Source organism: Monodon monoceros, unplaced genomic scaffold (genome assembly GCF_005190385.1).
Source record: "Monodon monoceros isolate NGI ecotype Baffin Bay Population unplaced genomic scaffold, NGI_Narwhal_1 Super_Scaffold_14, whole genome shotgun sequence".
In the NCBI taxonomy this organism is placed as follows: domain Eukaryota; kingdom Metazoa; phylum Chordata; class Mammalia; order Artiodactyla; family Monodontidae; genus Monodon; species Monodon monoceros.
The window spans coordinates 21,092,640-21,117,129 of NW_021703770.1; the positions used below are offsets into that span (position 1 = coordinate 21,092,640).

Here is a 24,490-nt window from a genome sequence, read left to right on the forward strand (position 1 = left end):
TCTTTGTAAAGCTCTCAAAATTCCATCTTACTTTGTGAATTTCCACAAATAGAATGATTTCTGTGGCGCAGCAAATTAAGCCAACGTAGTTATTATGCATGAAAGCTACATGCTTTGAACTGCTGTCTTATTAAAGATCATTTCACTGGCTTGTGTCAGATACACTCTGCTGTCAAACTATGATTGGAAAGCAAATACGTGTTTTAGATAAAAGGGTTAGAAGTGAATAATGTCAGTATGTGAAATGGTGTTTTATAATTAGCGAGGAATATGATGTTAATACCTGGATTTCCGGCCGGGGTTTCAGTTTGTTCACTCTGGGGACAACTTCTGAGGGAAGCTGATCTGGGCTGTCAGGAAGGCTCTAAAACGAAGATTACTAAGGGCCTATAGTTTGGAAGAATTCAGATTTTTAAACACACTTCCATTTCCCCCAAACAGTTATTTGTTAGGTTCCTAGTTATTTATAGTAAAGTTTATGTTTGGGTAGAACGAGCTGGACACTTTTCCTGGGCAGTGATTTTAGAAATAAAACAGATGTGGGAGCTGTCTGAGTTTGAACTAATAGAACTAGAAATAAAACAGCTGATCCTAGACTCTGCTGTCTCCTAAATCCTCGCAGCAGTGCCCAGTAAAGAAGACAGAAATGGTAGGAAATCGCACGGAGGGAGATAATCTTGTTAAAATCAATTTTTTTTTTCAAAGAGAAATAACATGGCTAAAAATAGAAAACAGGGATCTATGGAAAAAGTGACTGGATTCTTTCGAAGAAACAATTGGAGAGAGAAAAGAAGCCTAAAGAGAGTTAACTTTCTTCAGTTTGGGAAAAGCACACTAAATGTACTTTAGGCCAAATGTTAATCTTGAATACTTTACACACACACCAGATGTTGATGCAGAAACATGTCTGAAGATAAATAACTTATTAATATTTTTACGCTGAAATAAATATCAGGCAGCTTTGCTATATGCGTAAATTGAATAAAAGCGCATATGAAATCCCCCTTTTTCACCCGCATATGTTTGTGTTGCTGAAATGCCGTTTGAGAGGTTCTTTCCTGCATGTGAGCTGTGTGGAGACTAAAAGCTGTGGGAAGTAAAATGCTGACTTCAGAATTTCTTTAATGCAGTTTTGTCAGAAATTGATAGCAAGTTAATGGCTTGTGTGTATTCTGATAAAGATGTTGGTAAATACGAGGATTAAAGACAAATAATCATTCCATTCCAGGAATTATTGATATCAATCTGTAATTTAAGCTAGTTGAAGTAATAGATGAGCGATTCATTAATCTTTTTCAATTAAACTTTTTTTTTTTTTTTAACATTCAGGACAGTTGGTGGTTAATGATAGATTTATGACATTTTAGGCCAAGAAAAAAGGAACAGAAGCCAGAAGTAGAGGACTTAAGAACTCTGTGGCTTTGATCTATATTTTGGTTTGGCATGGATGGTTTTAAATAATTCAAACTGACTTGAGTGCAAACATGAGATATACGGTTGGGGAAAAAGAAATAATTTAAACAAATTTTAAGATTTCTAGTTCCAAGTTCAGATTATTTGACCTATATTGAAGTTAATAATTGAAGTTTTGACATGCTTTTACTGATGGTATCCACTTCTGTGTAAGTTTTATTACACATCATGAAGTCAAAGAATTACAAATTTGTAAAAATAGTGTCAAACAACGTTTCTTTGTACTTCATAATCGACAAAGCCCTGGCCAGATAATGGAGGTCATTTTAAAGGGCCATCATAAAATCTGGACAGTCATTTCTGAGTCTGTTGAATTCAGATCCCTCACACACCATGAGGTAGCATACCCAGCCCTGGAATCAGAAGAGATACAGACCTTTACCAAGAAAAACTAAGGAAAAATGTAATGGCTAGCTTAGGACTCATTGACTTGGCCCGGATGTTAGTTTCTCAATTTTTAAATTTCCCCTGCGCGTTTTATCAATTATTGTGCTTAAAGTTTTGAAAAGAATGGCTGTGGCATGGTGGCTAAGCCCTTCATGCAATTTTTACTACCTGTATTCAGCCCTTGAGGCTCACGTATAGACTGATAATAGGACAAGAGATTGAGTTCTTCAGAAAGTAATTACAGCCTCTTTCTTTCTAATCTGCTTTATTATACTTATATTTAAACCATCGCTGAATGGAGGCCTGCATTGTTAAACACGGACTTTGCTGTTTCATTAGGGCTTAATGTGTGGTGCATTAGGGTGTTTGCATCATCTTTATGGGGGAGCTCTTAGCCCTCAGATCAAGTTATAAAAGTCGGAGTCTTGTCAAGTTGTGCTTCCCACGGGAAAGTGTTTAAGCTAGCCCAAGTTTATAAATGCTCACAATGTATATGGTGCCTTTTCATATTAGGAAACCTTTCCTGTTATTCTGCATTATTCAGGCCTCTAAGAAGGGAGCTACAGGATGCCAGCTATTAAATTCATTTTGGCCCTGAATGAAATTTTAAGGTTAGCAGAAGAATCTCAGTGATTGTCTTGTGTTTGAGTTAGGAGCACTGCGTTTCTGTTTTATAAATATTTTTTATCAGAGTTGCACAATATGTCATGTTAGAAGCAGGAAGAACAGATTTTTTGAGCTAGGAAGTCATCTTTTGTGTTTGTATTTTCAATATATTTAAGTCCATGAGCTTTATAGATTCTTAACATGTGCCCGTACATTCATTTGAACAGGGGGTTACAGTTTGGTCTGGAAAAAGAGAAAAATCCAGAGAACATTCATCTCATTTTGGTCTATTTTGAATTTTCTTGAATTTTAACCTCCAAATATTTATTTTTTGCCTTGCCGTTTCCTTTGATCCTGGAGCAGGAGGGAAGCTGTAGACCTTAGCAGGTTCTGTTGCTTTGTTCTTCTGAGTTGAGGACAGTTGCTCTTTAGAAACGCTGGTGAATGAGACTTGAATCACTTCAGACTCTCTCTAGAGTATGGAATGTTTGGCGTATGAACCCGTACTTATTTTCAGGACCGTGTCTCTTTAACAAGTAATAAAGTGTGCAAAATAAAACATATGCTCACCCTAAGGCCATAAAAGCAAAGCAATGTTCTGGCATTTACCAGGTTATTTTCGTCATGAAGATAGCTGAGCTTTATAATGTAGCCACCCGGTTGGAATAGTTTGACCATCTTCATTAATCCTTTTACCTGCATGATGGTTAAATCTCCATTTGGCTTTGTTACAAGAGGGTCAGTATGATAAATGTCAGTCCCTCTTTGATTTTCAGTCTATTTGCCATCGTTTAGAGAACATGTATCACTTTCTTGAATATCCGTATTTCTCTCTAAGCAGAATGTTTAGAAGAAGGAATCATGGTTATCAGTGCATTCAATCGAATTTAGCATTATTCAACTCAATAAAAATTTTATCTCCAAATGGCATGTTCTGCTAACCATATCAAGTCCGCAGATTATTCAGTGCTTTTTGTTTCTTGGGTCATTGTAATTATAGCATATGTACAGCTGTTGGAAACACGGATACATAAGTAGTATGCTAACTCCAGGAAAGTGGGAAAAAAGAGCAGTTCTCTTTCATTTTCTGATTTCCTTCCTGGAGTCTGTGTCTGAAAATCGTTAGACCATAGACCTCTTGAATTCTTCATCATATGATTCTAAAGTTTAAAGTCAATGTTATGCATGTTTAGAATATCAGAGAAGACCGTGTTTAATTTTAATTGGAAATCAAATATAAAATTTATTTTTCTGTATTACTTTAAATATGATCTATCCTTCTTTTATTTTTTTAGCTTCCATAATCAAAATTACACATATGTCCTGTTTTTTCCCCCAATTTTGGATTCAGTCCTAATAAGAGCTAGCATTTATTAAGGGATTCTTATGTGTATATGTAGATCTAAGCTCTTTACGTGTATTAATTAACTCATCTTCATAAAAACCTTTGAAGTTGACACTACTATTATGTCCGTTTTAAAAAATGAGGAAACAGACATAGAGAGATGAAAGTAACTTGCCCAAGCTCACAGAGTTGAAGTGGGGTAAATGGGGCGTAAACCAGGGTCGATAGGCTACAGAATGTTGTCTTCACAACCACTATAATATATGGCCTTCCCAGTTGTAAGACTGAGTTTACTGCAACTAGAAAAGCAATGGAAGACAGACCAGCCGCATGTAAGGGAGGTGATATAAGACTGGTACACCAGGGCTGTTTGATGCATACTCTGTGAATTGCATTGAATTTGGGGACTTCAGTGATTTCTTTGAGATGATCTCTTATCCAAACCCTGGAGTGTAATGCTGCCTTATTTGAGCTTACTAGCTTATAATTGAAATCATTGAAAAGAGAATTAATTTTGCTGATTTGTCTTTTCTTAATTACTGTGATTCATTTTCACTGGTACTTTGGCTGCAGAAACTAGTTCTGATAGAGTGCATAAGGGCCAAATTTTGATTTTATCAATTAAGGATGAAATGTTTTATCCCCACATTAAGGGACACGTCATCCATGTATTTGATTTACTTCATAGTCCCCTTGTTTGAAGGACTTCGTTTTAGGATTTTATGATTCAGTAGATGGTCTGAGCATTGTATTCCCCTCTTTTGATTACTAGGCACAGTTTAGGTTGGTTTTTCTATGAAGATTCAGTGTTAAGGAGATGCACCCAGCTTCCGTTTATGTTCTCCAAGGCTGGGTAATTAAGGTTTTACTCTTTGCCTTTGAGTAAGTAATGGAATGGGTGTGGAGGCAGAGGAACTCAGAATACTTTTAGACTGTCTAACTTGAGTGTACTCATTCCCCAGCCGTGCTCAGAGCTGTGTGAGGTCCCCAGATGCTGAAAGTGAAGAAACTGGGGACTACCATGAGGGGCTTGAGAATTCAAAGGGAGTCTAATTGTCCAGCCATTCTCCTTTAATATTTAGATGACCTGTTGATGTACGATAAAGAACACCTGCATTCTTTCATGAGTCCAGTAACATATTGGGAATCTTAATAATAAACAGTGGTTTGTTCTGAGACCTGTTTTGCCAGCTGATGGGCAGGTAGCTCCACCTCGATATTCCAACTGGCATCTCAAAGTCGACGTGTGTAGAAGTAAAGTTGTTAGTTCCTTCCCTAAAACAACTTTGTGTTCCTCTCCTTTTTTCTAGACTCCCATTTTCAAGTCAGTCAGGCCGGAAATGTCAGTTCTCCTGGATGTCTTTCTGATTTGTATCTCTCTCCAAACAATGGAGTGATTTGTCCTGTCTTTCCTTCTTTATTCTTTCCCCGGCACCACCCTTTTTTGTTTTTTTAATTTATTTTATTTTATTATTTATTTTTGGCTGCGCTGGGTCTTTGTTGCTGCGTGTGGGCTTTCTCTAGTTTTGGCGAGCTAGTTGAGGCACACGGACTTCTCATTGCGGTGGCTTCTCTTGTTGTGGAGCATGGGCTCTAGGTGCATGGGCTTCAGTAGTTGTGGCACGTGGGTTCAGTTGTTGTGGCTCGTGGGCTCTAGAGCACAGGCTCAGTAGTTGTGGTGCACGGGCTTAGTTGCTCCACGGCACGTGGGATCTTCCCGGACCAGGACTCGAATCCATGTCCCCTGCATTGGCAGGTGGATTCTTAACCACTGCGCCACCAGAGAGGTCCCGCCCCGCCCCCGCCCCGCCGCTGGCACCACCCTTAATATTTACTTAGTAAATTCTTAGTGGCTTCTTTACTTATTTACTTTCTCTTTCTGTTCCCTTCTGTTCTTTCTCTTCTCATCTGCTCTCCCTTCCTTCCTCCCCCTTTTTGCCTTCCTTTGGTTTCTGTTCTTTTTCCTCCCTGCTTCCTCTTTATCCTTCCTTTCCTCCATCTCTTACCCATCCTCCTTCCCTCCCTTCCTTCCTTTCTTTAATTTTTAAAAATTTCACTTAGAGATGTCTTCCTGTGTTCTGTAGGAAGTATAGGTCTACTTTCTATAAAAAAAGTAGATCGTTTTAATTATACTTGTATAAGTCAATGTAGACTCTCCATTAAGACATCACCTTTCCAAATTCTCTCTCACCCCCAAACTTCCTCCACATTTCCTGAAAGGAACTTGCACTGTTACATCCTCATTTATGCTTTACTCATTTTGTTTCCTGCACCTGAAAAACCTTTCTGAGATCACTGCCTTTATGCCAACTCATCTGTCCACAGCTCAGTTGTCACCTCCTTCCGGAAGTCTTTGTGGACCAGTCGGTGTAGGTTAGGTGCTTTTCCTCTGTGTGGTCATGGAACTTGGTACAGCTTTCAGCAGAAGCCCATATTCCACAATAGATTCCACAATAGATTGTCATCTATTTACCTGGGAACTTTATGCACTAAAATGCAGACACGTTGGGGGTTTGGGACTTTATCATTTCCTTGTGTCTCCCAGTGCTTGGCACATAGTAAGCATGCCACAAATCACCCTTCCCTGGAGGAAGGATGTTCCACAGTGATTCAACTCTGTTTTCTCATTAAGACCCTCTTTGGAACAAACATGCAATTATTATTTATCTCCACTATGAGCCAGCGGCAATGGCAGATCAGCTGGAGGAGAGGAACGCTGTGGATAACGTACTCAGTCTTATCATCCACTTGCACTGCATTTTCAGTTTTCTTTTGCATATTTTCCCCTAAAAGATTACCTTCTAAATTAGTGAGACTGACTTTAAGGTTTACCTGTTTTCTATCTGTCCAAATACCAAATAACCATAGAAAATTAGATTGATATTATGCTGAGTAAAATAAGAAAACCAGTTTGGGATAGACTGTTTATTATTGTAATACAAAACATTTATTATAAAAATGTAGATAATTAAGGATAAGCAGTATTTTACCCTTATATTTGCACCTCTACCAATTTAGGTTTTGCCCTCACCCCCCAAAAAATTAGCTCACTCTTATAAATCCAATGACAAAGATGTATATGGGATTTATACCAGCGACACAAAGAATAGGCTATGATAGCATGTGACTGAGCTGACTGCCGTTTAATTAGATTTGTTATTGAAATTTTTAAATACTTAATTTCCATCAAAGATACATCGTTGAGGCACACTCTATATTCTGCAGTGTGTTTTAAAGAACTGTGCAACGCAGAAACATTCCCTGTGTAGATTAGCACATAGATTCTGAATTTAGTTATTTTCAGCCAAGATTGGCCCTGACAGATTTCTTCACGTTATTTGTGACTTCAGTATTTGAACAGTGATTTTTAACAACTTAGTTTTTTACAGTCGTGGTTTTACTTTTTTTGACGATCAGCCCGTAACCTCAAGTCCTTTTAAATTAGTACCCTCCTAATTGTTTCTGTTGCTATCAATTACAGTCCTTGAATATGAACCACATCTGAGGAAGAGTTTGTGTTTAGTTCAAACAACTCTTTTTGTTCCATTGAAAATAAATACATTTGCTAAAGTGTCATTTTAAGAGTTCTGAGGCTTTAAAAGATCTTTCCCTTTGACACATTCTTTTAGATACTATTCTTACTAGGTTTTGTTCCATATTATTAGGAGGAAAGAGCTAAATTGAGGTTAAAGACCTTGAAAAAAAGCCAACCTTTTGTATTTTTAACTTCTATAGTGAAACATTTTTGTGAAAAGCCATATGTAGATATTATAAATGAAACGCATGGAACAAACTACATGGAAGGAAGAGTTTTTAGAACTGAGGTTAAAATAGAATAAAAAGACATCACAGTGCTCAATCAGTGAAAAACAACTTAAAATTTGTTCTTTTTCATGCCTTAACAGGTATCTTGGGTGTTTCTGTATAGCTCTAATTCACAAGCGAATGACCCCATAGTCGTTTGTTTTTGGGTTGAAAGATGCAGTTTGTCTTGTTTTTTGAAGAAGCCCATATGTCAGGTTGAGTCAATGATAATAGGGCCGTGAATTAGTATAGCTCCCGTAGCCCAAGTAAGTGGGAGATTTCACATCTCCAATAACTAGTTCATTCATTCAACCAAAGTGTATTGAGCTCCTGTTTACTTCCAAAGAAGAATGTAATACCATTCCTTCAGCCCAAGAAGGAATGTAAATGGAAGCATTAGCTTAGTAACAACAGAATTGAACTTTTACATTTACAGCTAAGAATACTAGGGGTGACAAGTATTTGAGTTTGACTTTACCACTTCCCCTTCTGTTTAGTCTTTTCGTTTCATTGGTGGGAGAAATTCAGAGATAGTTCATTTTATTAAATAATAGTCCCATTCATGTGAATAATACTGTAGAGTGTGCTCTGATATGGTATTCACCAGCTGCATGGGGCTATTTAAATTCCAATTCGTTAAAACTAAATTTATGAAAAATTCATAAAAACGACAGATTAAATTTAAAAGAATCAGTTCTTCAGTTGCACTAGCTCTGTTTCAAGTGTTCAGTAGCACTTAGCTAGTGGCTGCTGTATTGGACAGGGTAGACTACAGAACATTTCCATCAATTCAAGAGTTCTGTTGGACAGCAGTGATGTAGACTTTTGCAAATCACTTTTCGGATGCATTCTCTCACGTTATCCTCACGATAATCCTATAAAATGGCAAAGTGTACAATATTATTTATAGCCACAAAGATGATGAAACTGAGGTGCCAGAAGGTTAAATAGTGTGTCTTTCTACAGGATTTAACTTGAGAACTTCCCTTGGGACCAAACAAATGCAAGTAAAGATACATACAAATAAATAAAGGATTTTACCTACAAATTTTTTTTTTTTTTTTTTCCTGCGGTACGCGCGCCTCTCACTGTTGTGGCCTCTCCCCTTGTGGAGTACAGGCTCCGGACGCGCAGGCTCAGCGGCCATGGCTTACGGGCCTAGCTGCTCCGCGGCATGTGGGATCCTCCCGGACCAGGGCACGAACCCGTGTCCCCTGCATCGGCAGGCGGACTCCCAACCACTGCGCCACCAGGGAAGCCCACCTACAAATTTTGATCTTAAAGTATAAGTAATTTAAAAGCAGAGCTGTGGTCCAGGTTTTCACTGTTGTATCCTGATGTCTGTCACAGAGATTGGCACAAGCTAAATAACCAGTAGCTACTAAGTAGATGAATGAATAGGTGTAATTTTTAGTCCAAACGGAATTTGCAGTTTAATGGGAATTTTAAAATGTGGATATCTGTATCAAAGGCACTACTGGATTATGGGTTTTCATTAAAGTTCTGGTTAGCAAAAGAAGAAAGACTGAAGTTTATACTCTTTGTTCTGCTTGTGATCTCTTTTTAGTATAGCCATAGCTAGGGAATAAGTTTTTCTATTCCTTGCTGGGTTCAACCGTTTGGAAAGTTTGAAATAATTCTCTGAATGTGTAGGTGCTGTTTCCTGGCAATAAGATTAAATAAACTGTTGCTGCAAAACATTGATTTTGCATTAACTGTTCTTGCTGTGTATTTGGGTTTAACCTAGAAAAGAATTGTTTTAAGTCAGCATTCGTGGGTCATGAACATGAAATGGGTATGGTTCAGTCTTAGGTATGGTGTCCTAAAATAATAAATTATATTTTATTTCAGAATTCAGTTAAATGATATATGGTACAACAGTCATATTTCACCATGACTTAAGGTACATCTCTCATAGACATAGCATAGAAATGGCCACAAATGTAACCTTAAAACCTTATTTTGGAAGGAGAAAAGGAATAGAACGCTGAGTAATTATGTTTCCCAAAGTTGGCTTTTATAATATGTAAGATGTGTAATTCTAATATTATATTAGCTTTTAATAATATGTAATACTAATATGATTAACTGCTGTTTACCAGGAAGGCAAATAGATAATCTGTACAAGTGTCAGTATTTTTGTTCTTGCCGTTAAGTTAGATCCTTGTGTTATTTGGGTTTTGAAAGGGCGGGGGTAGTCTGAAGGCACTTTTCAGCATAAAGTATATAACCATTAAAAGCATTCTAAACAATGGAGTTGGCTAAACACACAACCTTTAGACACATAGACACTGCCAACTTTAAAGATTTAATTCAGTTTTCATAGTAGCTTAGTTAATCCCAGACCAAAATGATTTATTGGCGGTTTTTGGTATGAAATGTTCTCTTCACCTGATACTAGTCTTTCTTAGCATGGATTTTCTGACTCTTAAAGTTGATGTCAAATACTGGAAGGGATGTTGTGATGCTTTAAATTCCCTTCAAAATCATAAGTTTAGGGCTTTTCTTAAGACTGTATGTGCTCTTTGCTCGGCCCTCTCAGTGTGGACATGGAACGTGAGGCCTGAAGATTGCAAAATCAAAGAAATAGTGATGTGTCGTGGTTTCTCAGGAATCCCTGTTCTACAAGCAGAAGTTAAAAACATTTTCTATTAAGGAAACTCAGCAGCTCTGAAGCAATGTGGTAGCTCAGAGAAGCAAATTTCCATTTCTGGAGTTTGTACACTAGCTTTCTTTGCTCACGTTAGAGAAGGTTGGGATAGTTCTGAATTTGCTCCTTTTGATTCAAGTTGAAGTTCCTGAACCAAGTACCTGAGTAGGTGGCATCCCATTGAAAGGTTCATTTTGTTTTTGAAAACAAGGTTCTTCTCACCTCTAGCGAATTGGGAAATGGATGAATTTTGCAATATTATGCATTACATTTCAGTGCAAATTTTATTTGCTTTGGTCACTAAAGTGTTAGGTTAGAATGGTGTTAGACTTACCTTGTGTAGTCTGGCTTTGACATCCTTTACACCAATGATTAATTGTCAGGTTGCTGCCTAAGAGGGTGCCCCCATTCTTGCCCTTCTGCTTTAGATAATGCTCTGCTGTCAACAGACTGAAATCTGGGTGTTTGCCATGGTGAATATAGACACTGTTTAAAGTGGAACATTGTCATCCTTCGATTAACGGCTGTGGGAGAACTTCATAATTTATTAATCTTAATGTACAGTAAATGAGCTGTTGATGTGTTCATGCACATTTCCTCCAACTGTAATATTGGAAGCAAGTTTAAAGGTGGCCCCCAGTGAGGAAGCTGTTGGCCAGAGAGGTTAAGTAATTTGATCCAGGTCACACCTCTCTATAAGTGACAGAACGGACTTCAATCTTAGTCCTGTATAGTAGAGAACAACTGTGTCTCTCAGTGCGCTAAAGGAATATTATTTGCATATTAAGTAGAATCTTTTAAATGATTTTGAGATGCTCGAGACTTTTCTCATGGAGTGATTTGGATGTGAGCGGTGATCACACATGTCATTTTTGAGCAGCTGTGGAAGAAGAACACGATTATGCCACGTGCTTAATCTATTACATCTGGTTGCTGGAAAAATTCAAAAATTCCCTGATTGTTGAAAGAGGAAATTTCTCCCCCTTTGGAGCATTTCTGTCAAAAACTCTTCTAAACAGTGAATTTTGGCTGCTGGATGGTGGCACTTAGTTATGCTGCCTGATGTGGTTCTTCACCCAGAGAAGAGGTTTAGACAAAATGCCCTTTGAAGGCCTTGATTGCCCCAACACTATACACAGTTTTATAATTTTGCATAGAAAACAGAGCTCTGGTGATTTTTATGGTGAAATTATTTTATTTTGGCCCTTGACTGTCCCCATGACCCCGCTCATGGGAGGGGCTGAGTCTTTTCTATGAGACAGAGCCTTAATCAAATAAAGCCCTAGAAGGTTTTCTTTATTTCATTTGTCCTAGATGGGGAAACATTTTAAACTCCTTACATCGACCCTCCTTCAACCAAGATCTCAAGCCCACCGATGATTTCATTTTACTTTCAGTCTAATTGTGCATTCTCGGGCTTTAACCATAAGCCATTTTGTGTGGTCATTTAGCACCTTTATTTTACCCAAAAGATAGACTTCATCTTTGCAGCCTTATTGCTGTAGGAACTGAACAGAGGATTTCCCTGGAGGACACCTGCGTTGAGTAATCTCTGAGCAACTGCCCCTGGTTTTGATGGCAACCCTTAGCTTTGTGAGAAGAAATCCCACGTGATTTGGCTGCTTCCGCGGGCATGGGATTTGAAGGAGACAGTAGTAAAACCTCTTTAATTGGAAGTCTTCTTCGTAGTTTTTTTTTTTTTAAGTATATATTATTAAATCCTTTGCATTAGTTATAGTACTTTTATAACTTACCTTCATCAGATACTTTGGCCAAAAATTTTTGCATAATGAGCCTCTCATAGAGTTGCTATTGTGTAATGAAGAGTGAATTTCTTTGGCTCTGATTATTCAAGTGATTTCATAATAAGCGGAAGCACTATTGTATTTTTGGATGTGGGATACTTGGCAGTGTCACCTCCTCCCTCCCACAAAAAGCACTGAATTAATGATACCTTTAAAGTAACATCCATTTCTTCCATGCCAGGTTACTTCAGGTGGAACATTCATTGGCATTGGACGGAAAACACCAGACTGCCAAGGAAACACCAAGTACTTCCGCTGTAAATTCTGCAATTTCACTTATATGGGCAACTCATCAACGGAACTAGAACAACATTTTCTTCAGACTCACCCGAACAAAATAAAAGCTTCTCTCCCCTCCTCTGAGGGTGCAAAACCTTCGGAGAAGAACTCTAATAAATCCATCCCTGCACTTCGGTCCAGTGATTCCGGAGACTTGGGAAAGTGGCAGGACAAGATGACAGTCAAGGCAGGAGATGACACGCCTGTTGGTTACTCAGTGCCCATCAAACCCCTTGATTCAAGACAAAATGGTACAGAGGCCACCAGTTACTACTGGTGTAAATTTTGTAGTTTTAGCTGCGAGTCATCAAGCTCACTGAAGCTGCTAGAACATTATGGCAAGCAGCATGGAGGAGCACAGTCAGGTGGCCTTAACCCAGAATTGAATGACAAGCTGTCCAGGGGCTCTGTCATTAATCAGAATGATCTAGCCAAAAGTGCAGAAGGGGAGCCAATGACCAAGGCAGACAAGGGCTCTAGTGGGGCGAAGAAGAAGGACTTCTCCAGCAAGGGAGCAGAGGATAATATGGTCACGAGCTACAATTGTCAGTTCTGCGACTTCAGATATTCCAAAAGCCATGGCCCCGACGTTATTGTTGTGGGGCCACTTCTCCGTCATTATCAACAGCTCCATAACATTCATAAGTGTACCATTAAACACTGTCCCTTCTGTCCTAGAGGCCTTTGCAGCCCAGAAAAGCACCTTGGAGAAATTACTTATCCATTTGCTTGTAGGAAAAGTAATTGCTCCCACTGTGCGCTCTTGCTTTTGCACTTGTCTCCGGGGGCGGCCGGAAGCTCAAGAGTCAAACACCAGTGCCACCAATGTTCCTTCTCCACCCCCGACGTGGACGTGCTCCTCTTTCATTACGAGAGTGTGCATGAGTCCCAAGCATCGGATGTCAAACAAGAAGGCAATCATCTGCAAGGATCGGATGGGCAGCCGGCTGTCAAGGAAAGCAAAGAATACTCATGTACCAAATGTGATTTCATTACCCAGGTGGAAGAAGAGATTTCCCGACACTACAGGTAAGCCGTACGGGGGAAAAATAGTGAGAAAATGATAGAAAGTATCCAGAGGGCTGACCCAAGGATTTTGGGGAATGATTGTGGTGACCTTGGGCAGTTATAGAACAAGATCATGTTCTGTAAGATCACAGACTGCAGATTCTATATTAGTAGATGTGATAACCACAGATTTTAATTTGGTCACTTGTTTCAAACTGTTTACTCTTATGATTCATACCTGTTTTATACCATCTACTGAATATATTTTAAAATTCTCAATGATGCTGATAATGTTGATGGTTTTACCGCAATTCATTTATTTGTCCTTGCTAAGTATGACCCCATATCCCATGATTTTTGATGGAGCAGCTTCCAAATGAAAGATGCCACTATAATATGTACTATTCTCTATTCCACCTGGGAAACAATCCACTTGAGAACACGTTGCTCGTTTTTCTTTTAAAATGAAATTGGACATTCTTCTGGTTTTAAAAAATTAAGCAACGTCATTGTTTTGCATACAGACAGTAATGTGAAGCAGAGAACTCTGTAATATGTGTGACTTTGGGTTTCTGTACACTCTGAGTGAGTAAAGCTGCTTACGTTGTTTCAGATTCGTAAATAGATGTAAGGTGTGTTACTGTTTTCCTTCTACTTCCATCTTATTCTTGTTATAAACATTAACTTTCCCAATTTTTTATCTAGAGATGAGTTTAGAATACATATCTTTTTTTTTTTTGCGGTGCGCGGACCTCTCACTGTTGTGGCCTCTCCCGTTGCGGAGCACAGGCTCGGGACGCGCAGGCTCAGCGGCCATGGCTCACGGGCCCAGCCGCTCCGCGGCATGTGGGATCTTCCCGGACTGGGGCACAAACCCGCGTCCCCTGCATCGGCAGGCGGACTCTCAACCACTACGCCACCAGGGAAGCCCTAAAATACATATCTTTATTTCATTTATGTATTCATTTCTTAACTAATTAACTCCAAAAATACACATAGTGCCAGGCATTGATTATAAAATAGGAGAAAAGAACATAAACATAGTGCCCTTATGGAACTTATGATTTAGCAGAATCCTGGTAGCATAGTGCATTCAGATATTACTTCCAGAGTATTGGGTACTCTTGTTATCATGCCTCTAAGCATCAAAGTCAAGAGCTTTATTTACTATTTTTAAGGGCTTTTCCATTTGCAGACTCAATATCCTAGTTTAAAAATCTGGTTATTTAAATTTTCACATCCCAAGATTTTAAATAGTTCCTCCCATTATTTTAAAAAGTTGTGTGTTAGTACCAGTGTGTGTCTGTTTTCTCAATCGCCAGTAACGAAGCAGTTTATGTCCAACAATAGGCTAACAATGTTACACGTTAATTTGAAGGGCATCCTAATGTTCACAGTGGATCTAAACGTTCAGAAAACACTTCCTTGAGATTTACACTGTTTAATTTATAAGGTCAGCCCTGGGAAAGACACAGTCCTGCGATCAAATATGTGTTCACGCTTGCAGTGAGTGTTTCTGGCTCTTTTGATGTTAGCTGCATGCTTATTTATTTCTGGGGCAAGCAGACATTAGCTTCCTTCCGAGCCTTGTTAGTATGTATACTGTGCGTGTACATTTCTTAAGCGATGTAGAAATTAGATAACCCATTCTTTTTTTGAAGAGGAGGCTTTTTTTAATCATGAAGAAATTAGCCAACACACACACACACACACACACACACACACACACACACACACACACACTGATGCATGTAGATACCAGATCCCTTGGATGAGTGGCTTTTTTTGAGGAAGCTGAGGCTATTGGTTGAAAACTTGGCTGGAAAAATAGAGATTCCGTATGTTTTGGTTAAACAAACAAACAAAATCTAAGAAATAAATATGAATAAAAATATTACTGAATAATCTCAGAGTTTAATTAATATTCAGTAATGAAAGTAAGCTCCAGAAGGAAGAGACTAGTTCTATTTTGTTCATTGCTGTATCTGCACGATTTAGCGTAGTAGTGCCAGGATGGGTAATAGGTGCTCAGTGAATACATTTAAATAAATGAGATCCCTGTGAGATTTTGACTTCACAGTAGTCATGAATAAATCGAAATCTCCATGGTGAGTTTTAATTTAATCTTTGACTATTGTACGGTCTTGGAACCCTTCTGAGGACACGCAAAATGGAAGTACATTTTGAACTTAAGTCAACCTTCTTAGTATTTTATTAGATTAAAAATAATTAGCAGCACTTGTCTCTAGGTCATTATAATCCTCTCGCACTTATTCTTAAAACCTGATGTAGTTTGTGTGCTCCTAGGTCCTTTAAGTTGCTCTGCTTGAGTTCTTTTAGAAATATTTGAAATTTGGAGACTTACTGTTTCAGGAGCCACAGCTTGGTAAGAAGTATAAAGAAACTCTACTGAAAGTTGAACAGTGGAGGCTTCAGGGATGTGAAAACAGATAGTCACATGAATGTTGAAAACTTAATCTGCTATCCAAGCACTTCCCCCAAATGCTACATTTTGAAGGTAGTGTAGGAGGAGAGAAATTTACCACATCACAATACTATCTTTCTAGTTAAATTTATATTTATTCATATTATTCATGTTGGGAAACTTTTACCACAATTCTGTTATTACTGGGGATTATATTCTAGGCTTTTGAATACTTTATGTACAAGACTTATAGTGTACTAAAAAAGATAGCACAAACGGAGAGCTGTACAATGTGTGAAATCATGTAGCTATAAAATAACTACAGCTAAGAAGCAAGAGAGTTGATTTAAAGCTATCAGAGAAAAACCTCAGTGTGGATTTCATTCCATGGGCATTTTCCTAAAGAACCAGTTTAACCTGAGTTGAACTGCCAAATTATCCACTTAGTAAGTGAAACTTGGCCAGTTCTCCTTTCTTTATGTTTCATATTTACTTATGATACCCCGTAGTTCACGTCATGACAGAATTCTTATATTCCACTCCTGTTTGTTTCTCACACTCCATTTCTTTTATTATATATTATTTAATTAACCAGTGTACCCATTCTCTAATTGACTACCATTCTCCTAATCAACATTTTCAGTGTTATAACTTTGTGTTTCTGGAGTTGTGGGAGGAATACCTCCTTACAAAGCAACTATGCCAGATAAAACATAATTTCTTAGTGACTTGTTAGACTTCCATGAATTAAGTGAAAGCTCTGAAGCTTTTCTCTTCACCCCTTCACCAAAAGTGAGCTAAACCCAGACTGGGGAGAGCAAGCAGGGAATGCAAGTTTTCACGGATGAAAAATGCTGACATTGATACTGCAGTTATATTGAGACTAAGCCCAGAGTCACTGGCAGAGAGAGGGCGTTGAATCCATGAGTTTCACTCTAAGCTGACACCTTGAAGTTGGCTAATGTGATTCAACATTACTGCCTTCCTCTGACTCCTGTCAGAAGTAAACACAGATTTATCTCCAGGAAAATACTCCAGTTTTCACCTCCATGTTACGTATGGCTTAAGATAAACCTTATATGAGCTTCCACATTACAGCAGTTTACCATATGAGTGTGGATGTAAATCACTACATGTGAAATCAGTAGGAAAAGCAAATAACAGCTTTAGATACCCAGGAACTTCAGATCAGCAGTTTTCATTTAGAAAATAATAATTAATAAATGTTTAAAGAAATGAAAATTACACTTATAAATTGATCAAGCTACATGAGACTATAAATAACCAGGAATATTCAAAAAAGAAACAATAGCATTTTTGAATGGACAATCTAATTATTGAAATTTAAAACATACGGACAAGTTAAGTAATATATTAGCAAATGAGTTAATCAGAAGTTAAATCTGAAGATATTAGCCAGAATACTTAAGAGAGGGGAAGGGGATGGAAAATATCAAAAGTGGATATTAAGATATGAAAATACAAGAAGCTGTTCTGACATGCATCTAATTAGAGCCCCAGAAGAAAAGAATATTGAATGGAAGATAAGCAATCAATATTTGAGAAGATAATGGCAGATGAGTTCTTAAAACTGATGAAAGGCATAAACACACAGGTACAAAATAGGATAGCTTATACTGAGCAGAATATGTAGATCTTCCTCGACTTATAATGGGTTTATGTCCCAATAAACCCAGTATAAGTTGAAAATAACATAGATCAAAAATGCATTTAATACAACTAACCTACTGAAATCATAGCTTAGCCTAGCCTAACTTAAATGTGCTCAGAACACTTGTACCCTATAGTTGAGAAAAATCTTTTAACACAAAGCTTATTTTATAATAACGTGTTGACTATCTTATGTAATTTATTGAATACTGTACTGAAAGTGAAAACCAGAATGGTTGTCTGGGTACAGAATGGTTGTAAATGTATTGGTTTTTTCCTCTCCTGATCATGTGGCTGACTGGGAGCTGGGGTTCCCTGCTTCGACCCAGCATCATGAGAGAGTATCGTACCACGTATCCTGCATATTATTAGCCCAGTAAAAGATCCAAATTCAAAATTCAAAGTACGGTTTCTACTGACTGCATATGGTTTTTGCACCATCCTAAGGTTGAAAGATTGTAAGTCGAACCATCATAAGTTGGGGGCCATCTGTACACAAATAAATTCAGTCATAGACATCTTGGAGTAAAAATTGAAATGCTAAGGCAGAGAGGTTCCTTAGAGCAGCTAAAGAGAAACAACAGCTCAACCATTCAGAAAAGACTATTAGGTTAACAGTAGACTTTTTATCAGCCACAATGGAAACCAGAAGATGGAGGAATACTATTCAGTTTTGAAGAAAAAAAAAAAAGTCAACCTAGTGTTGCCTGCCTGTCAAAACTACCTTCCAAAAATAAGAGCAAAGACATTTTCACATAAACAAAGACCAGGGAACTGTGAGTAAGTCTCAACAGCCATAGCATGCCTAATTTATGCAGTTAAAAAGGGATTGACTGAGTTATTGGGCAACACTATTATGTGAGTTTGCAGGGAGATTGATCAGAATTAAGGTGTTCTAACGTGCTTGAATTGTCTGGAGTTAGTGAGTTAGGACTTTGTTATGCGTATTTTGATAACTTTAGGGATAACTAATGAAAGAGTAGGAAATGAGTACTTAACTTCCAAAGCTATAGAGGAGAAAAATGGACAACAAAATAAAGAACACCCATAAAATTCAATCTTTTTTTTAATGTATCCTTTTTTAGAGGATACGTGGGGAAAAGTATACAAATAGAATTTTTAAAGGAAGATGGTAAAAAAAAAAGTCCAGATATCAAAAATCTTAATGAATCTGTGGGGGTTAAACTTTCCACTTAAAAGATATTATCAGACATATTAAAAAAAATTTAACTATAAGCTGTTTATAGGTTACACACTCAAAGCATAAGGCTATGGAGAGTTTGAAAGAGCAAAATAGACTAAGTTACAGGCGTAAATATAAACGAAAGAACAATTGAGGTAGCTTTATTAATCTCATACAATTTAGACCCTAAGACAAAAAGCATATGCAGGAAAAGGCATTAGTAATGATAAGAGGTTCAGTTCATCAGGGATATATAATAATTACAAATATATAAAATATAAATATAAATAAATATATATGTAAAGCACAAATTGATCAAGAACTACAGGGAAAATATGACAAACCACAATCACAGTAGTACATTTTAGGAAACCTCCCTTATTAAAGGTTGAACAGAAAAAAATTTTTTCAAAATATAAAATATTTGAGCAACAAATTAAGAAACTTATTTATTTATGTATTTATCTTGGCAATGCTGTGTGGCTTGCAGGATCTCAGTTCCCTGACCAGGGATTGAACCTGGTCCACGGCAGTGAAAGCCCAGAATCCTAACCTCTAGGTCACCAGGGAACTCCCTGTTTTTTTTTTTAACTTGATTTAATTAAAATACATCAATTCTACACCCAACGATTAGAGAATGCACATGCTTTTCAAGCAGATATAAAATGCTTATAAAATTTGGTACATACTAAGCCAATAAGAAATAAGATTTCAGAAAAACAGTATCGGGCTTCCCTGGTGGCGCAGTGGTTGAGAGTCCGCCTGCCAATGCAGGGGACACGGGTTCATGACCCGGTCCGGGAAGATCCCACATGCCGCGGAGCGGCTGGGCCCGTGAGGCATGGCCGCTGAGCCTGCGCGTCCGGAACCTGTGCTCCGCAACGGGAGAGGCCGCAACAGTGAGAGAGGCCCGCGTACCGGAAAAAAAAAAAAAACAGTATCATATAGAACATACCCTTATACTCAGTGTAATTAAATCAGACGTCCATAGCAGAAAGATAAGGATAGATGAAATCACACAAGGCAAATATTAACCAAAGAAAACAATGAGGTCATTTTATTTATTCCAGGAAACATAGGTGTTAAGACAAAAAATATATAATGGATTAAAAAATGGATAAAAATTGCCAGTACGTATGATTTTATAAAGTGAATTTAGCAAATTCTGGCAATATCAGATGCTCGTATTCCCAAAGACCATGTAATTTCACTCCTCAGAAGAAAACTTCTTGTGCGGGAACACTAGGGAACATGTGCAAAAATGTTCAAAGTAGTATTTTTTTAAAGAGCAAAACAACCGAAACAAAAAGCAAAGCAAATAAGAAAAAAACCTCAACTATACATAAGAGGTTAGTTAAGTAACTTATAGGTTTGTCATACTGTGGAATATTATACAATAGTGAATTTGAATAAATGACAGTTGAATACAACATGGATGTCTTATAAATATAATTTTGACCGAATAAAAACAAATCAAAGACAACTATTTGTAGCTTCATACCATTTCATAGAAGTTCATAAAAGAAGTTCATAAAAACTAGCAAACAAAACTGTATACATATATTCATATATATTTATATATGTATACACCATGTATATTTGTTACATTCATATACATATATTGAACTGTACCATAAACATTATTTTCCCTCTATAAATATATCATTCTTTCTTTCTCTGTTTATATATATATATGTGTGTGTACATAGGCTCTTTGTCACTCTGTATCTCTCCATATAAAGATAAAGAATATATAAACATATATCAATCATATTTTATGATCCTATGATTATGTTCATTTTCATTTTTTGCTAAACCTAGATATGAATGTGTATATATATGCGTGTACACGTGTGCGATTAATATTACACGATAAAATTTTAATAATGAGGCATCAATTCTCATCAATACACATATCCAATAAATATTTGAATAAATAGTCAACTTCCCTTATTATTAAAAAACTACTTGAAAATCAGTGATATAGTCATTATCTACCTAATTGACTAGAATGTGGAAAAATGTACATATTTTTTGGTAGTGTATGTGATGACAAGCATCTGTCTGTTTAGGGATTTATGAATGCATTAAAATTTTTTAAACAGTGTTTGAATATTTTAGACATAAAATATATATCTTTATGGTTATTTCCTTTATATCTAAAGGAAATAACATTGGATGCAGTAGCTGATTAAATTAATGTAGCTACTGCACAATTTCTACCTTAAAAGAGCTCTGGGAAGGAACATGAGCTGTGTGCTCTGCTAGTTCTAAAGAATAGATTTTATGATAAGCACTTAATTATCAGCACATCTGAAAAAGCTAAGTACACAGTGCATTAGTACAGAGTTTCTAAAAGGGTGAGTACCAAGATGGTTACATCTAGATTTGTGTATTTTATGTGTCATGTTCTTTTAAACAATACCTAATAAATCAGTTGCCTGTAAAACCTTGAAATGGACATCATGGTTCAAGTTGAAAATTCCCATTGTGAGACAGAAAGTTACCCAAGGTATTATAGTCCATCAAGAAAATAACCCACAATTGCACTACCTTTATTTGGACACATTATTTATTAGAAATTTCAGATTTAATGGTCCTGAAGACTTTATATAGGAACATTTATCGAGTCATGGCATAAGATAAATTTTAGCCATGATTTACATTTCATATTATATAATTTATTTCTCTTTTCTTGTTTACTTTCTATTTTATGGGAAGATTTGTTTTTCTGTTTTGAATGTTTGGTAGGGATATCTTCTTTTTGAAAGTGAATCATAAATTGAGATTTTTCAGCTAAGACATTAGTTGTGTTTTCTTCTACCACGTGAAGGTGGCATCACCCCACACCCTTCTAAAAGAACCCAGTTATTCCAAATAAGTAAATACTCATCAGATTATTTCAGTATAAAAATACAAGATGAGTGGATTGAATGGAATCTTATTCATTCAAAATTTCAATTTTCCTTAGAGTATATTTTGTACACTACTCCTTTGCACTTGACTAAGGCTGAATATTAAATTTTCAGCTTTTAAAAGTTGATTATCGGTTACCCACCTATACATCTGTGATTCCTTTTCTGTTTTTGTCCCTCAAATACTCTCTTCAGATGCTTTTCATTCCAACATTCAACAGTGGCAGTGACCTCAAGTGCCACACCTGTAGACTCTTATGACACAAAAAATGACTAATTAGTTGTCACATATACTGAACTATATTTAAATTAAATCACTTCATTTACTCTTCCTTTGTGACAATTTATCTGTAGGTATTTTTTTCCATAATTACCAAAAAATACCTTTGAAGTCTTAATTGATTAGTATTTATAATTTATTCATTTACTTTGATGTCCATTTAGTCATTGAAGAAGAAAAACTATGGTTAAAACTATTGAAAGTGAAATACAGTTATTCAGTGAAGGAGAGCTTTTTAAGTTATGGCATAAATCTCTGGAAGTTAACATTAAAAGGAAAAAAACAAAGCATTGTTTAGAGCTGACTCCACAAATACCGTGAGCTGTTTGTTATGAAAATCGAAATACAGAAATATTATCAGAGTAGAGCAAAAGACTAGCACCTTTTAGCTGATTTTTTTCTAGAATCTAGAAAACCTCAGTTCTTTATGAATTATGAAAATAATTTTTAATCTCTACTAATGAATAAAATGCTACTGCTAGGATAAAAGGTATTGAAATATGAATGGATCTGAAATAAATGCTTTTTTATAGCACGTGAAAATTCTGTCAAGTAGAATAAGGAATAAAACATCTTTTCTCAAAGAAATTTTAAGTCACTTGAATTAAGTACAATTTGGTTTTTTTTATGCAGCTTGATGTAGTTTTTTCTGGAGGCAAAAGATGATTATCTCTTTTATCAAAGTTGATTGTGTTCATTGTCTAAAGTTTTGCACTGGAAAAATTGAGATTTTATGTAAGTGTGTCCCAAACATTGTATGGGACATACTTACACTAAAATATTATTTGTTTATTATCTGAAATTCACATTTAACTGGGCATCCTGTATTTTATCTGGCACCGATAATGGTAGGGAGATCTACAGACTGACATCTTTTTTCCTCAGGTAGCATGAAGAGAATGTTTGCTATCCAGTTGGCAGCAGAGTATAGAATTTAAATTAATGCAAATATATTTGCAGTGTCTTTTAAATTAGTTGAGCTTCATGTAGCTAGAAGTTCTAGGAGTTTTTAAATAATGAAGAGTTTATTCAGAGAACCATTCAAAATATACCATCTGCAAAATATCTATGTACTTCTTAATATTTCTCTGCTGCTTTATGACTTTACCTATTAAGTCTAGCATTACCAGAGCTGTGGTGGTTCATTCCTTTGGTTATTAAGTAGATATTTACTGACTGTCTGGATGTTCTGGGTGGAGCTGGAAGGGATATATAGAGATGTGTGGGCTTTGATCTTGATTTTAAGGCAATTACAATATAACTGTAAAGTAAGACATACATGATTATTTGGTAAATGAGAGCTTTTTAAATGATGAAATAAATCTTTTTATGCCATCACTTAAATCAAAGGCCATTCATTTTAATAAAACGCAATGTGAAAAAAATCCTCTGGATGACAGAGTTTCAGAGTAGCTCAGAGGATGGTAGGTTTACCCTTGGGTTTGAGTCATTTGGGAAGTCTTTATGGATGAGAAGGCAGTTAAGATGGGTCTTGAAAAATGAAGAGAAAACTCCTTGAACCTTTTGAGGTTTTCATATTAATGTTGATAAAATGAAATGTATTCAGTAGGTTAGAGCAGAGTCCAAACTAATGTAGTTTCTCAATGACTAAACTTTTATTCTTCAGTAATGTTTCTTATACTAGGCACTAAAATAATCTTTTTATTTTGGGGGGACATGGCATTAAGTTGAAGGGCTTTTCAGTTATTGTTGAGAGTGACACAAGTCAGAAATATACCCAAATCTTTCAGGAAGTAATTCCTGAACAAGCTAGTAGTATTGCATCAACTACCAAACAGCATACATGCAAGAATAACTATGGACACGAGCTAGAATACTGCATCATGCACCCTGTATTATTTTATGAATTGACTTGTCTGTGCTTCACATTCTTATTGTATGTAGTAGGGATGGAAATAGGTACTATGTGTGATTGTTGTAGAATAATGGCCTAGAACTAAAGAATACTAAAAGATGATGCCCAAACAGTGAAATAAAGAAGATGAATGACTATTTGCGGATTATGCTTGACAATGTCACGTTTATAGTTTTAGCTTATGAAGCTGTTAGGGTTGACTTTCAGAGGTGGGAGTATGTGCTTTAAGAGGGAAGATGATGTTGCTCATCATAAAGAATTCATTTGGGGATGTTCTGTCAAGTACTGAGTATATATGTTGAGAGTTCATTCCAATCTAACACTCATCGATGTATTTCTGACCATGGCTTCGTGACTTTTGCTATTTAAGGTGTGGTCTGGGAACCAACAGCATCAGCATCATCTGGGATTTTATAAGAAATAGAGACTATTGGGTACCACCCCAGATTTCCAGAATCAGAATCTGAGTTTTAACAAGATCCCCAGATGATTCTTCTGCATGTTAGGGTTTAAGAAGCACCGCTCTAGATGTTAGCATAGGTGATTGAAAAGTTCATGTTGCTCCCAGCTTTTGAAAGTACAGTGATGTTGTCTTTTTAATATATTTCCTATCATTTATTTGATGACTATTATATGGAGAAAGAAGTCCTTCAGTTCTCCAGAGTATTATGCAGCAAATTGCCTTTTCTGCTTCACCTCAGGGTGTTCAGTGGCCTGAAAGATGGAGCAGTTTAGCAGTTTACTGCTTAATTGTCAAGCTTTACTCTCTTTTCATGAATAGGA

The 24,490-nt window shown here is 36.7% G+C and overlaps 1 protein-coding gene across 4 annotated transcripts in view; it reads left to right on the top strand.

The window, feature by feature from the left end:
- The window catches only part of TRPS1 (transcriptional repressor GATA binding 1), a 255,646-nt gene that overhangs the window by 49,578 nt on the left and 181,578 nt on the right, over positions 1–24,490 (top strand). For all 4 annotated transcript variants that reach the window (XM_029223278.1, XM_029223280.1, XM_029223281.1 and 1 more), the window contains one exon: positions 12,252–13,378. In XM_029223278.1, the coding sequence (XP_029079111.1) occupies positions 12,252–13,378 (1,127 nt within the window). The remainder of the gene's footprint in view (positions 1–12,251; positions 13,379–24,490) is intronic.